General features: G+C 41.1%; 1 protein-coding gene across 1 annotated transcript in view; it reads right to left on the reverse strand.

Annotated features, from left to right (window-relative positions):
- VWA8 (von Willebrand factor A domain containing 8) overlaps positions 1-11,049 on the reverse strand; it is a 196,699-nt gene extending 185,650 nt beyond the window's left edge. The window contains exons 1-2 of the mRNA XM_075741750.1: positions 10,803-11,049; positions 779-856 (exon numbers count right to left, since the gene is read on the reverse strand). Of these exons, the coding sequence (XP_075597865.1) occupies positions 779-856; positions 10,803-10,947 (223 nt within the window). The 5' untranslated portion in view covers positions 10,948-11,049. The remainder of the gene's footprint in view (positions 1-778; positions 857-10,802) is intronic.
- Positions 11,050-16,860: the final 5,811 nt, after the last annotated feature.

A 16,860-nucleotide genomic window follows, 5' to 3' on the forward strand; every position in this document is an offset into this window, starting at 1 on the left:
CAAATGGCAACTGATCATTTTGGATCCTCAGGAAATAATTGGCCTGTACTGTCCTAGGAATTGTCACAATGAAAGCATGATTCATTTGCTGATCCATGGTGCAAAACGAAAAGCTCAAGAAACGTGTATTCTCAGCAAACAAACAGGAAATACGGATGGCTGTGAATCCGCGGCACTTTTAATAATGCATCAAAACGTAATGTGAATTAATTGTTAGTATATGTATGCACATTGTTAATAGGCATAATTGGCTGTGACTTCTGTAAGTACTTGATAGCATTTTTTAATCACTATGCAACTGTTGATTGTTTGCTGACAACAACGACGTGACAATCTGGGAATACTAAGTATCACAATAGAAAAACACCATACATCTGCCATACAGCAGAAAACTCCCAGGACATATAATCATATTGCAACCAAATGATAATTTTAAACTGTCACAGTTTTATGATGAAACAATTTGAAATTACTGTATTATTTTTAGAAGTAATTGCTGGATGAGACCCCTTTTGAACAAAATATTTAAACATACACAAATGGTCCTTTTACCGTCCCACTGACCAGTAAGACAAGTTACATTCAAAAGTTACGAGATTTCTATATAACCAGCTGAACCAGAGATAAAGAACTCAGAGAAGATAGCCCTCCCCAAACTGCATGCTTTTTCAAAACATATTTCTTAGATAATTTCAGTAAAGTCAGTGGGGTGACTTGAGTGAGTAAAAGTTTTTGAATAAAACCTTGAAACCCATTCAAAAGGAAAGCAGATTCTTACCATAGTTCTGTGGAACAAGTTCTGGGTTCTTTGGTGTTTTGAGTTTAAAAGACACATCTCCAATAGTGACAATACCACCTAAAAACAAACAAACAAACAAACAAAAGGTAAGAGAGTCTTTTAGTTCTCAGATATTTTTTAAGTGTTTACTGTCCTTATATTAAAGTTAAAATCACAGGCCTGCTGTGGTAAGGCTGACTGTGTATTCACAAAGCCACCTCTAATGTGTTTGAGAACTATTAGTTTACTAATTAGGCTCTGCTGCTTTTCAACACATCAGGTACCAGGACAATTTACACTTAATTAATATTCCTTGACCTTTTTCTTTTGTTGCTTTTGTTATAACCATAACTTACTTTGTTGGGAGCTACGGAATTCAAGCTCACTATAGAACTCCATTTCAGCTACCATCATTGATTTACTGAAATGAAAACCTTAGACTGTTTGCAGAACTAGCAGTGAGAAACACTTGCAGGGGTGATGATTTTCCTGAGTTTTCAAGCAGCCTGAAACAGTATCTGTTGGAGGTACAAAATGACATACTGATGTCAGCAGGCCCTTCCTCCACTGACTGTACAGCTGCAGAATGTGGCACCTTTCCAAGGTTTAAGAGGTCTCAAGCATCTCTTGCTCTGGATTTCACCAAAGCTAAAGCACCTGGCCATTTTATTTACTGGTCTCTTACTAGGACCTGCCTGTCTTATCTGTCTTTCTGCACCCACGGGCTTGAATTAAATTGCAGTAAATGTCCTGTGTACTTTCTCATGAAAATCAGAAGTGAAATCTAGTTTGCAGCCAGGAAATGGGCGAGCACCAAGGCGGTGGTGGTCACACAGAAAAACAGCACAACACCCAAAACCCACAAAGCCAAGAAAACGAGCTGCTGACTGGTAACACACTCAAAGTTTATTTTTTTCCAAGAGACCATCTGGGCCATGCAAACGAGTTCACAAGTATTAAGACCATGAAGCTAAGATGACTCTAGTAAAATGATGTTTTTTCCACTACTGTTGCTGAAGATAACACCAGCTTCACTGCCCAACAAGCACTGTAGTGCATGTGCAAGGATGGAGAGGATTACTGGAGTAAGACTGCTGCACAGGGGTGCAGTTTTGCCACAGCGCTCTCTGATTACACTACCTTTCCATGAACTGAGGCCAAGTTTTGGAACTGTTTCTCGTGCTTGTGCTTTTCTGAGAAACGAGACGTAGAAAAGACACAGCCTACGAACAAGATCCAACTCCAAAAATCCTTTTGTTGATCTGAACCTTGTCCTACAGCATCCAAGAGAACTCAGTCTACAGTCGCCTATTTCCAGCACTGCACAAGGAGTCAAAGAGTTTGGAAGATCAATGCTGGAACCCGAGAGGGAGATGCTGAAGAAACAGCTTGTCCAAAGTGACAGAGGCAACTAAAACTCCTCCCATACATACAGCAGCTCTCCTTTCAGTCAGCAGTGACTCTAGTTTTGCACTCAAATGCAGTTCTCTTCCAGCATACCCAGATGTTACCGCAGATCTCACAGGGCTGAGAATCCCCAGGTTCTGACATGACTCACACAATCCATGGGAAACGTTACCCATTTAGGAGTAGATTTATAGCAGCCAGAGCAAAATCACCTACAGCAACAAACAGGAAGCAGTGAAGAAAGGATTATACCTGACTTCCTCCGAAATTTAAGGGCTTAACGACGTTGAGACTGGGATTCACAGCCTGACATACATGCCTGCACATGGGTCTTTATGTTGCTGCAGAAGTCCAAATAATCAGCCCCCAATTTTTCACTAAAATACTGGCAGAAGACAGTAAGCTGGCGCTTTTTCCCCGCATTTTACATAATAACACAGTGCTTCAATGGCTTGCCAGAAAGAGGGAGATTTAGCAACAGCAGCACTGCTAAATAAAAGGTGGCCAAGGGTTCATCCCTGGTCCTAAAGGCAAGCAGCACCAAGCAGTTCTCACCCTCCCTGCTAGAGCTAAGCACCCTACTCTGGCACATCTTGGTAGGAGCCAAGAAGTGGAACGGTCCCAAACAGAGCTGGGGCCAAGCTAATCACTAGGCAGCAGTTTGGGGCTTTAGCTCATTTCCTGGCCCTTGCTGAATTTGCAGTTCAAATGCATCCAAGAGTACTGTGCCCTGTTCTGCCTGAAGCATTCAAATTCACTCCCAAAGAAAGTCCTACAACAGCTCAGGGGCCTGGTTCCCATTCTGGGAAGTATTATATTTCTTAAAAAGTCACTGGACAATAGACATGACCACTGCAGGAAGTAAAATCTAGGCTTTGGCTCTCCCAGGGTTTTGTCTACTTCTCTAAGTTTTAAAGCAAGAAAAACCATTTTACTGCCTAAGCATCACCTCCCATTCCCCTCCTGCTGCTGCAGCTCCAACTATTCTTTCTCCTTGGGGAACAGCTAAAAGCTAGACCAAAATGCCTCCAAGTTGATGAAAACATCCTAGGAGCCCTCTGCTTCTTGCAAAAGTTGACACCTCTCTCATTAACTCAGCTAGGAAGAATTTTAACATTCTAAAAAGAGCATGTTGCCTGATATATCCTTAGGAAATTAGTGCCAGTTTATTTTCTCACCATTCCCCAGCTAACATGCAATGAGACAGAAGTATATGACTAATTAGCTTCTAGCTTAAATCACCTCAGCTCAAGCTGTAAATACTCTTGCATGCATACACAGTCATCCAAAACACAGTAGGGACAACATGCTGAAACAACAAGGTGTCAGACTTTTTCAATACATTGGAATGATGATATCATCTACAGGAGAGAATTTTATTGACACAGTACTGAAAAGCCTTAGTTGATTTTCTGTACTCCCTAAAAAACCCCACAACTGAGTTTAATCTAGGTGAAAAATTGGAAAAATGCATCTCTTCTGCAGCTATTTATCCCTTGATCAAGACATTTAATCATGTCCAAAAATATTCCAGCCATCAACAGTTACTGCAAATTTTCATGAAAAATATGCTGGGAGGAAACTATGTGCAAGATGTGGAGAGAGCTGAGCACACAAAATCCGTAGCATACAGTCAGGGCATTCAGCTTTTAACAGGTTTGTTGCTGCCTGGAGACAAATGTTGCCTCCAACTTGCATCTGTCCACAAAGCAAAAATATTAATAGTGTTTAACAGAACTTTAAGCAACAGTAAGCCAAGACAGCAGAGTCTATTTTCCTAGCTAAATGAGCACAGGGGGGATTAGCCCACTAATCTTACCACGCACTTCCACTTGGGCTGTATTTTCTTGTCCCATTTGTTTCTTCTGTACTTTTTTAAAACCTCATGTTTGGTTACTCTATTTCCACTACATTTCCAAACTCTTTGAACAGAGATGTCATCCCAGACAGGCTCTTTCCAACATTTCACCAGCTGGCAACGAACAGCCTGCTTGGTAAAACGGTGGTGTTAAATCAGCAAGACTCCTCATTTGAGAACATATATTCCAAATGATTTGTCTCCACTTCAAATTATGGAATAGCCCATGAATACTCTGACCCAGCTCACAAGCTACTACCACACTATTGCGGATAAAAGCTATACACACAGGGTTTTGCAATGGAGACTTTGTAGCCGCTAGGCAAGCGGTGAAGATGCGCCCCTGGTTCCTTCTCTCTCCCACAGAAACCAGCAATCTTAGGTAGTACAGTCTTTGGGGAAAACTGTGGGATACAAGCAGTGCCCAATGTACACAAAGAGCCATGGCTGCTGGAACAAAACAAGTGCCAAATAAGCCAGAACCCAAAACAGAAGGGGAACAATCCCATTTAGGGGGTGATCAACATACAGACAAAACAGGTAGTTTAAGAGCCCATGCAACATGGGCTAGAAATTGGGGGCACATAAAGATTGTGACCCAATAATGGGACCCTGAAGAGACTCTCTGAAACAGAGAGATATGAAAAAAGCTTCAATACATGCAATAAGCTCCTTCTACTGCATCTGGAACAGACAAGTGTGAATTGCACCCCTGTCAAAATGGCAATTTGCACGCACATACAGTAACTGCAACATACAATGTGGTGCACTCTCTCCTTTAGGGCTACATTTTACACAGATAACAATATTAATACCTACATCTGCTTTTTACTATAGCTGAGAAGGGCTCTTCAGGTGAGCAGGCTTATTTCTTGCACTCAGTCCACTGAGGGCTACTGAACAGAAAACCATCACCTTCAGCTACAAACCCCCAGCTGCAGAGGCAGCAGCTGGAGGCTGGCAGAGCACTTTGGCAGAGCATCCCTGCATGAACACCCCGTGCTGTTATTCTCCCCTGGCATCTCCTACTCACTGTTGTCCAATATGGAATAGTAGGACTCGATGGACCTTTGTTCTGACCCACTGTTGATGGTTTTATGTCACAATCTCAGTAAGAAGGTTTCTTGGAGATGCAGCTTTATCGTATGCTTGGCACTTTTGACTGGTCTTATATTTAAAAGTTAGTATCACATCAACTATCCTTCTTCTCCACTCCCTTCCTTCCCCCCCCCAAGAAGAGACTATTCCCTAATCCTACTATTTTTTCCTATATGTTGAGAAGAAAAAAACCCACTGCTGTTTAAATTATTTACACTAATGCTGGTCCTATCTGAAGATAAACAGATTGTATGCTGACGACAATTTAAGAACTTAAGCAGCAGAAAAAAGTTTTATTCTACTCGCCATTTTCTGGTGAAATAACACATTAAGAAAAAAGAAGCAAATTAATAAATTTGACATGGCTCTTTTTAAATAAAGAAATCCTACAGTGAAAGAAAACACCCTGCACAGATCTATACGTGTGTTTAGTTTTTTGAGTGCACAACAGAAACAGTTCCAAACTCATCTATAAATCTTTATATTATCAGGGGTTTTATAAGACACTACAATGAAGCTTCAGAAATGCTGAGTTTTTAGATGGCTTAAATTATAGCCTTTTAGCCTCTTTACTCCTGAATTTATGTGAGATTAACACACTCCAATAGTCATCTTAGTATATTACACATTCACTTGCACACAGACCATCCATCTGGTCTCAAAAGCCAGTAACAGCAAGAGCATGTTAAAACTGTGAACGTGCTAAGCTCTGCTAACAATGATTTCTGTGTAATAAGATCACACCTGTTAGAGGAAAGTTCAAAATCTGTATTATATTCAAATGTATATTTCCAGGTCTTAATTTCATTCTCATGCGAAGGGAAAAACACATGAGTGTAAAGGACAGAAACGCGTTCCCCACACTCACTAGGTTTGCTCCTAGAGAAGAACCCTCCCTTTACCATTGCCCACCCTCCATCTTATGTAGCCCAGTCTGTGGTTCACCTTATTTGCTATGAGGTGTTGGCTCATATTCAACCAGATACCCACAGTAACCCCACAGCCTTTTCAGTAAAGCTGCTACTCAGCCAGTCCCTCCTCAGCCTGTAGTGACACACGACACTTAAGTCCAGTAGCAGAACTTCATACTTCTCCTCCTTAAACTTTTTTGAGGTTTCTTTTGGCCCAGTCCTCAAGTTTATGGCGGTCCTTCTGGACTAAAGATCTGCAGTTTGTCGATGGTAGGGATTTTGTCCCTACATACCAAATCGTACTTTTACACTCCTGGTGTCTGTCCTTATTTCCACTTCAGTATGCCCCCTTTTTGTGTTTTAGTTAATTGAAAAGTTCCCTGCTTGGTCAAGCAGGCCTCCTGCTGAAATACCAGATCTTCCTGCACTGTGGGATGGTTCACTCCTGAGCTGTCATTAAGTTTTCTTTAAAAATCTTCAAGCTCTCCTGGGCACCCTTCTTCTTCATGGTTATTATCCAAGGGATTGTACCTACCAATCTCCTGAATAAGTGAAAGTCTGCAGTTCTTCAGTCCAGGATCATAATTCTGCTGCTCACCTTCCCAGCCTTCCTCCAGATCCACACTCAATCATGTTACAGTCACTGCGATCCAGGCTGCGATCTATGACCAAACCAGCCACAGTCCTTTCCTACTTGTGAGCAGCAAATGAAGAGTTACCCTAACCAGGCTTTTTGCCATCTGCATTACAAAATTTCTACCAATACAGTCTAGAAACTACCAAGAGCACAAGCACAATGCCAGACTGCCCTCCTAGCAGATGTCTGGATGGTTGAAATCCCCCATGAGCATGAGGGCGCAGTGGTTTCTGCTAGCCGTCTGTAGAAAGCGATATCCACTACCTCCCCTTAGTCATACAGTAACAGATGCCCACCACGTCCTCAGTGTTCCCTTTCAAATCTTCCATGGCCAATGCTACTTACATGAAAATTAGCTTATAGTATTTTAAAAGTATGTGAACATTCCTAAAGCACAGTTTGCTCAGTGCAGAAAAGCCAAACTATCAATCTATTCTAAACCGAGCTTAGGTATCAAATGCATTAGTATAATTTCAATAATGTATTTCAACTAAAAAGAAACTGTAACTGAAAATCAATAGAGTTGGGGTTTTTTTTTAAACTTCCCATTTACTGAAAAGACACCAAAATAGACAAAACAGCTTTAAAATTCACTATGGCATCTCCTATGCAACTATTCTGAGTCCCTGAGTTTGCCAAGCAGGTTCAACTTCAGCCTTAAGTATTAAAATGGGCAGGACTTTGCAGAACACATTAACATGTATCAGGACAGTAACAGCTGCTAAACAGGAAAATTTAAATTTTGAACAACTGCAAAATATTAAAACTCAGAAGCTATTTACTGACATCTACTCATGGGAACAATGGTGAAACCCTACCAAAGAGGGTACAGAAGCTTATCTGCCTGACACTCATCCCTTTCTTCCAGCTATATCAGCGTGTCTAATAAAAGACACTATTTTTTTTCCCACCAACCTTTTCTCTCTTAAATGTTAGAATAATCTGCAATAACTCAGGTGTAACTCCGCAAACTTTCACGGACAACTGGCTTTGAAAATATCCATCTCCATTTGCTGCCTTCTCAGTTGTGCAGACGCAACAACTGTTTGCAAGGCCTTGCAGTAGATCAAATCACTGGAATTGTTTCAGTGCCCACAATGCCCTGTAGTAAGTACAACTACAGGGACAATGAACAGTAACAGGAATGTTAAAAGAAAAATGAAAGAACGAAGTGTCTTAAAGAGGTTTTGCCAGTGGAAAAAATATTGTCAGAACCACACTCCCAACAGGTGAACTTCAACAAGATAATGACACAGGTAAAATTAGAAAAGGGAATGTGCTGGTAAGCATTTCTATCCATCATCAACCAGTTACTTAATCTTTGGACAGTGACAGACCCAGAAAAAAACTCACACAAAAACCCTGCTAAACACATGGTCCTATTCATAGTCTTCTTTCAGATTATAAATTTTTACCACAATCCCTTAGATCATCTATGCTGATGATTAACATTACAGGATTCTGAAGTATGATACAGTTTTCACAACTGACTGTGTTATACTCAGCAGATACTGTTGTATGTATTATTGAGATATTTCAGGCTTTAAACACAGGTTTGATTAGAAATTGGGACTGACTGGGTTTTGGAAAGCATAGGAAGTGAACCTGGACAGGCAAAGCTGCAGAAAACAGCAGATGAAACTAGTATATATTTTGGTATACACAAGTGACAAAGTATAAGTTGGTTTATGTACATTGAGCAGCAAAGTACACAAGAGACCTTTGCCTGTACTATCTGACAGGTGATGATTGTTGGTTTTTTTCAGCTTTTCAATTTTCACCAAATTCAGCATCTGATCCTACCACCCTCTCAAAGTATCTCTGATATTGTGTATTCTGACAGACTTTTTCAAAAGTTTCACATTACTTACAGAGAAATAATTAAATGCCAGGGAACTGAATTACACAGAACTTCACTTTGTTCAGCTCAGACTGTTTGAAATAATAATTCATCACAAATAACTCTGTAGTCTACAAAAACTTGATTTTTCTTTAGTCTTTTGGAAGGAAACATGACACCTGCATTAAAAAATGAATCTGATATTCATCCTTCCATTTGTTATGATAAATGAAGTTTCCCTCATTAAATGAGCTGGGCAAATCCAAGCCCTTCCTCGCTACTCCCATTACCCTTTAGTTACCGTATGCCTCTGTCTTTCACTTTGAGACTTCTCTTGAGCTTTACCACTAGATAGCTCTAGCAGTTCCTCCACAGCCCCCAGTGCACCCGCAAGCCGTATTCACATTACAAAGACAAAGCAAAAAAAGCTGAACATGACTCCTTCACATAAACAGGATGAAAACTGACAATAATTTCTCCCTTACACTTAAAAGGTACCATCACAGAGAGTAAATCTGATCTGGCAGGGATGTCAGATCCAAATTACTGGGTAGAAAACAATTTGCTCTTTACTTCGCTGTTAACAGCTTCCAGCCCTTTCAGAAATATTTTCTTTATCAGTAGGGAAGAGACATGCAACCTCAACACTGCTTACAAGAAGACTTGTAACTACAGCAGCTGCATAGAAATAGCAAAAACACATATTGCACACAAAATTTCAGCCCATCTCTTGGTAACTTCAGTAACCTCAAAGGAGTGATAGGGTCTGCAAGAGGACATGCAATCATCTGTAAAATAAAATTAATTTTAAAAAAAATCAACTAAAAAACTAAACAATAAATAGTATTCCTAATATCAAGGTCCCAAATTCACAGGATCGCAGGAAGCACTATAATGAATGAGATGTCTCAGGTGCTGGGAGGGCAAATATCCCTAATATTATCTCTTAGCATGCCTTTAATAAACTACAAGATTGTCTAGAGCTTTGAGATTTAAATCTTTCTACCAAAACTATTACCATCATTGATTGTAACTGGGAATACTGCTACTATTCATATACATATACAGTGTATTCATGAATATAACTAAGTTACACTCAGTTACATTCCATAGCACATGGAAATTATGAAGTATTTTTAGTAATACTGCATTTGCTACCATTTCATTTTGCTGAATTTCTTCTTGTTCTTAAGGTTACTCATCCCAACAAAGGGCTGAAAAGTCCTGAGCTCCCTTCTTCAGGTGCTTGTTTCACACATTGTTAACTTGTTCCTTTTATTCTTATTTAAGATAAATAACCCTAGGGTTTTTAGTACTTTTCATAAATAAAATCTTTTCTATCCAAAAATTCTTGAAGAAAGTTTTATGGTTATCAATTCTTCAAAGGCTTCCTTCCTGAGAAACCAAACACATATTTAAAGAAATGAATTGGTCAACTAATAGACAGATTAAAATGGAGATAAATGGTATTAAAGGGGTGTAATTAAAAGCTTTAGCGAGTACCCCACCATGAGAATCCCTTGCTGTCATTCTACCTCCCTAATTTACAGCTGCCCATCACTCTCTGTATTTAGTAGCTTTGTTGCTTTTGGCATTCTTCCAGAAAAGTGCCAGCTACCACAGGCATATGTTACCCTTTCCAAATGCTACTTCTGCTCAGCACGGGCCTGTCATCTGTCTCAAAGGTCACCAGAGGATACTGCAGGACAGTTCAGGTCATCCTTCCTAATATATGCAAGCTCAAGGTCAACCCCTTATCTCATTACCGTACACTGCAGCCACACTCAAACACACTTCGGCCTTGGCAACCCCTGACACGGATATGGCGTTGCCTTAGCGGAACGGCAAAGCCATGCAACGCAGAAACAGAAAGCATCTCAATAAGCCACTTGATGGAGAAGAGCAGTTCTCACAGGTACAGGCTGTGGAGCTGGTCCTTGCTGCACTGTGGGTGTAACACTTTGAAAAGGAAGCCATGGGAAGCCACACTAAGCATCCCTGCAAGCCTGTGACTGAACGCCCTTTCCTCTCACGCAATACTCACGAGCATAAGAAGAAACAGGGACGGTAGCACAAACTGGACACACCAGCAGCCCGCCAGGTGCTAACCTGTCTCCCGGCCTCCCCCGGGCCGCCTGGCTGAGGAGAGAGCGGGGCTGCCCACACCCCCGGGCCCGGTGTCAGGGCCTGCGGGTTGGCCGGGACAAGGAAAACCAGGGGGAGGCTGTAGGGAGGCCCGGGCCGGGCCACACCGGGGGGACCGGCGTCGTTACCTGAGCCGTGCAGCGCCCTGACTTCCAGGCGACCGGACCGCGCCGCGGCCGCGCCGCCGCCCAGCACCTGCCGCAGGAGCAGGCGGACCCTGCGCGCAGCAGGGCCCCCGGCCCCGCCGCCCAGGCACAGCACCCGCGACTGCATGGGCTGTGGGGAGACGACCGCCGCCACCGGGCCGGCCCGGGCCGAGCCGAGCCAAGGAGGGGAAGGGAAACGCCGCGGCACAAAGTCCCACCGGAAACTAGCGCCGGGTCGACCGGCGGCCGGGGCGGGTACGGGCCGGCTTGGGTCGCGGGGGCGGCGGCCGCGGGCCTGGCCTGTTAGTGCCGCTGGGGTGCCTGGGGAAGGCGGAGGGGGGGTGGTTCCTTTCGTCCCCGGCTGTGCCGGAGGGTTTGGGGAGGGAACCTGGCCAGAGGGGAAGGCGATGGCAGGGGGAAGCCCGGGTCCCCTCAGCGCCGGGATGGGCTGAAAACCGTGTTCAGTCAGGAGGGTTGAGGCGTCAGCTCCCAGGACGACGTAATTTTTTTTATTGGAAAGAGGCTGTGAACTCCACAGCTGGAAACTTAAAACATTCTGGAAAACAGTGTGGGCATTGGTGGCTAAGGTAAATTCATGTGCCAAAGGTATCTCCTACTTCCGATTTCTTAAATCCTGCTGAATTCATGGGCCCTTCTGTCCCAGTGCCACCCCTCACCTGTGTTCTTGGGACTAAGTTGTTTTAATTCCTGAAGAAGAATTTGACCCAAGTTACTCAGGAGTGATGTTCTGCACATAGGTGGCTTAGATGCAAGATTTTTGTAAAAGATGATGTTATTGAAATAGATTACAAAGCTGGCTTGTTCGACTACACTTACTGCTTTTGGATCTGTGTAAAAGCTTGGGAGTAAATTTTAGAATAATTTGTGAAAGGCTGAAGCGTTCACAATAACGAACTAAGCCTAGTTTCAAGGAAAATCCAGTTGAGACTTGGATCTCAGCACCAGTAAAAAGATGGTGAGGGAGCTTAGCAGAAGGTAGGAGCCAGATTCAAGTCATTGTCTTTATCACCTGTACTTCAGTTTTTAGGTATCTCAGTGTCCATGGGGCTGTGAGAATTTTTCTCCAGTAAATCTCCAATTTCCTGCATATTTTCAGGATTCAACAATTATCCCAGAGGACAACCACTGAAGAGTGAGCTAAGCATCTGTTTAAACATAGACAACTTGAACTTCTAAGCCCCCAAAAGATACTATGAGTTATGAATGTTGATCTAGTCCTAGATGCATTTCTGCAGCTCGGTATTAGGTGCTTTAAACAGTTAAGAGAGGTGAGGTTTCATGATCTTCAGCGTTTCCCATTGGCTTTGTGTTGGTTTGGTATAAATTCTATTCTTAGTACCTAATATAGGTCTATGAACCTGCTTTCTGGGTCTTAGGGTAAACTAAATTGAAACATCCTTTTATAGATATTGCCCTAATTTCTTGTAAGCTGAAGATCATGAGCACTGGAGGCTAAAGATAGGGTAAGTAACAAGAAGGTCTGGCAGAACAGAGTAGAAGGCCAATGAGGCAAAATAACAATGGAATCATTTACAAATATATCTTGCCAGTCTGGGATATTACATTAGAAGATTACATTGATCCTCTTGTCATATCTATAGAAAAAATAATAAATAGTAATAAATTGTAACAGATATGCAAGCAATTACATGCATAACCTGAATACTGAATAGATTTTATGCTATGCTGGAAGTAATGAGACATTTTAAAATTTTGTACAGATTCACAGTAATTTCATACTGTGAATGTACAAAGCCTCCTTTTACCTCTGTGTGTGTGTGTGTGTGTATATATATACACACCTGTCAAGCAAAATGCTTTAAATTTCAGCCCTTTCTGAGTCATGTACCTATAAAATGTTTTGCTTTTTAAAGCATTGTCTTAAAATTCGGAATTAGTCAACTTTTCCAAAACTTTAAATTCAGCCTTGAGTTCAGCCTCCAACTTTCCATTTGCAGCAAAAGAAAACTATATTTACTGATTTTCAAACCATTGCTGGGAGAGTTATAATGGAAACATTGTTATGTCTGTGTATAATTATGGGGAGGGAAATTTTGTTGAATATATACATGTATACACGCATACACAAACAATTAGATGCACAACTTGAATGTTGCATTGTTTTAATGCTATACTGTCAGTCATGACACCACAAAAATTTAGTAGAATTTAATAATGTGAATGGATAGAACCTACTTTTTCTTGTATGCACATGTGTATACTCATGTGAAATTTTATCTGGCTATACAATGTTACATTATTGCTTGAATATGGCATCTACTTTGCTGGCTGATCGTAACAGATGCATATATGCTTTACATATCTGGTACTTGCTCACTCCTCTCTATGGAAAGCACGATTCTGTCAGTGGTTCAGTACTGTCATGAAGTGGAAGGATTTAGCAGTCTGCATCTGGTGTGTTTGTAAAGACTTTCACAGATTATTTACAGCGCTGGTAACAAACAGCTATTTCATATTTTCATTCCCTGGCTTAACAGCATTCTTACTTGGAACATGAAGTTTCTTAACAAAAATACTTTTCCTTTGATTAAACAGAAAAGGACTTACTCCAAAGAGTGAGAGCTCAAAAAGCATCTCCTGTGAGTTGACAGTTTCCAGACTGTTCTCTCTAGTAGCTGTCAACTACTTTGCTGTGTAGCTCTAGCTGCAAGACTAAATTAGACACAGGTGCAGACTAAAAAGAACAATGCATCATCTCTGCTTAGTTGTAGCCAGCTCTCCTACACAAGAACAGAGAAGACAGCTGAGATGAAGTCCTGGCTTCATCTGAAGTTCGTAGGAAATCTCCCGTTGAATGCAGTGAGGCCTGAATTTTACCCAAATGTTCTGGCTGAGCTACAGTAATAGAAGTAAGTCAGTCTTCATTTACTGTTAATTCTTTGTCTAGAGAGAAGGTCTACCATTAAACTCCTTTGAAACTACATCCAGAACATGTGAAGAGGCAAAAAAAGGAAGTCTACTAGAATTTATACAGTTCCCTAGACGTGTGGGTTCCATCTGGCGATACTAATGGAGAAAGTCAGGCCACAGAGGCAAGCCTTGATTAAAAATAATTTTAATTCCTGAGATAGAGAGGTTTGTTTGGTATCTTCTTTCAGTTAGGCAAAACTAGTTTCCCTGGTTTAAAATTTATAGTTGTTTTCCCAAACTACCTGTAATTGCTGAAGGCTTGCTTTAGAGACTAGATGTAGAGAGAATCTGGCTTGTTTTCTTCTGCTGTGTATCAGTTTTGAACAAATGTAAGTACTGATTTTCATGGAGCCACTCTAATTCACTGTAACAAGTCTTTGTAATACTAGAAGGTGCTTCTCTTGTATGGAATTGATTTGGAACGATATAAATCAAATAAAAATGGAAATGCACAGCTGTTCTTTTGTTGACTTGAACCCTAAATGTACCCTATTTTAATCCAAGTTGATTTAAAAAATGGATCCACCAATAAGAAACCAAGGTTCTAATGTAAGTGATCTTATTTCCTGGTTCTTGCTTAACTGGCTTTCATTCATTATGTCTGTCTTTGCATCTAATGATTGTTAGAATATGCACCTCTTCCTTCTGTACTATTATAAAATAAGCAAGTGTCAAAGCTAGATTTTGTACTACAAATGGTGTTTATAATAGATTTTCTTCCCAGAAGAATGTATAATTACTGCCTTTTTAGTTAAGGGTTGAAAGGTTTTTGTTCTCTGTTTGTATGACAACTTCTTTAAAGAAATTAACATCCACTCCATTAGCTTTCTTAGTATCTGTTCAGACCCCTCTGTTTCTGTGTTTGCACTGTTACACTGAACTAAAATAGCAAGTAAGGATAAAATCATTATTGATTTTTTTTTTTTTTTTTGGTAAGAACTAATGACATCGAGGTAAGGAGGTTCTTGCCATTTGATTGCTCGCTGGAAGGTTGACCTGGCAGCCTCTAGCTACTTGGAAGTACATTTCTTTAAGATCGTTATTGCAGCCATAAAACCCGTACAACTTTTTTAACAGTAAGAAAAACAAGTACTCTGCTGAGTGGTACTGCATATTCACATTTGTATATGTGTTACATGCTCAGAGAGTGTAAAGGCCCTAAGTGATGGCATCTGTAATTTCTTATGCCAAACTCCATCTGTTTTCAGTAGTTTGTAACTTCACCATTCTTTAATAATTTGGGCAGAAATTTCTCATGCTGAATTTCTGCCTCAGGCTGGAGACTTCTTTTGAAAACTTGAACAAAAATAGCTTAGCCACTTTTCAGAAAAGAAAAAAAGTGTTTTACTGAGGAGCAGCTATAAACCTTACATGACTGGGAAGGCTACACAACTGAGCAGCTACAACACAAGGGAAACGCTTACTACCTTCTTCAGTGCTATTGGAGACCCGAGGGGAGACTAAAGAAGATTAAAACCTCCATCCTGCTTGATAAATCTGCATCTTGATTTTATCCACATGAAAACAGTTTTAAACTAGGAGCTTTACTGTTCCTGGGCTTTAGAACCAGGACTGGAATTCTGCAGAGAGAATCAGTCTGGTTTCAGGAAGATGCTTTTTGCTTATTCCAATTTTTTGCCAAATCACAACCTTCTGAAAACTGGGGAAATGTATTATAGTTTAATAGCTACCTAATCATATTCTGTTTGCATGATGTATGACCTAGGATAAGACCACATCTGTTGAGCCAGACTTCCCCTTCTTATTTCTCCTTCAATGCCAGGGATCACTACAGACAAAGACACTCTCTGATGTGCCTTCAGTGCTGCTCCTTTCCTCAGGCTGGAGAAGCAGAGGAATGAGGAGCTAAGCCCAAAGTACAGTTGGAAAATGGTGAATTAAGCACAAGGAACCCAAAGGGAAGGGCAGGTAGGAGGGTGAAGCCACAAGATCGATGTAGGCTGAGAGTAAAAAGCTACATGAACTAAAGTAATGAAGGATGAGGTTAAGACAGGGGCTGAAAGCACCATGACCGCTGTGTTTTGCAAGTCTGGGACACCACTGGAATCCTCACTATTCTACTGCTGACAGAAATAGTTGTGATACCCACTGAAAATATACTGGCCTCGTTCACTCATGCTGTTAGTCTGAGTGGTGGTGGGGCATCTCTGCTGTCCTGCTGATCCGTTATTTGGACTCAGGCAGGAGGGTGGTTCTTTCTATTTGATTTCTGTAATTATTTCTTTTAACTCTAGAAAAATACAAAATGCTCCAGTAAACTAATATAGCAGTTTAGTGATTTCGGAACTGCATGAAGTCAAATGTTCAGAAATTAAATGTAAAAACGGTCTTGTTAGGTTGTTAAAATTTAACTGCTGTTTAGATGAAAATTTTCATACGAAATTAGTGAGATGGTCAGAAACTGTGATTTCATTGGCTTCACAAATATTCATAGCCTGATAAAGCCTAGCATGCATTAACAGTGTGTATGTAGGAGCTAATGGAGTTGGGGAATACGTAGCATAGCTTTAACACTAGAAAAGACAATGACCCACTCAAGAAGAGAAAGACAGAAAATTCACGCATTGAGACCCTGTCCCTCCTGCTGAAGAGGACAGCGCCTGGGCAGTGACTACTTCAATTTGAGGAACTCGGGAATGTGTGTTTTTAATTGCTAATGTAGGGTATCAGCTCATTTGTGACTTATTTGGTTTAGCTGTACTTGCATCAAACATATGCTCATTGGCAAAGATTTCTGGCGTCCTTCCCTGTGTCCTTCATGGTTGTCAAGATCCTCTAAACCAACTCTTGTATGCTCTTCATCCACCCCAACACTGACATAAAATACCTGCTAAATAAACTTCACTGGCTCGTATTTAGTATTTTACTTTATAACTGGGGTGGGCTACAACTGTACACAAAGCTGGTTAGTAGAGTGGATGTGTAATATCTGGGTAAAACATAGTTCCATCTTGGTCCCATGTGTCATACCCTAAAGCTTTTTCGGACTCAGTCCATGGCTCAAAGGCAGCCACAAAATGTTAGTAGAGCTATTACATTAAGAGCTAAGCAAAATATCTGATCAAAG

This window comes from Balearica regulorum, chromosome 1 (assembly GCF_011004875.1).
Source record: "Balearica regulorum gibbericeps isolate bBalReg1 chromosome 1, bBalReg1.pri, whole genome shotgun sequence".
Lineage (NCBI taxonomy): Eukaryota > Metazoa > Chordata > Aves > Gruiformes > Gruidae > Balearica > Balearica regulorum.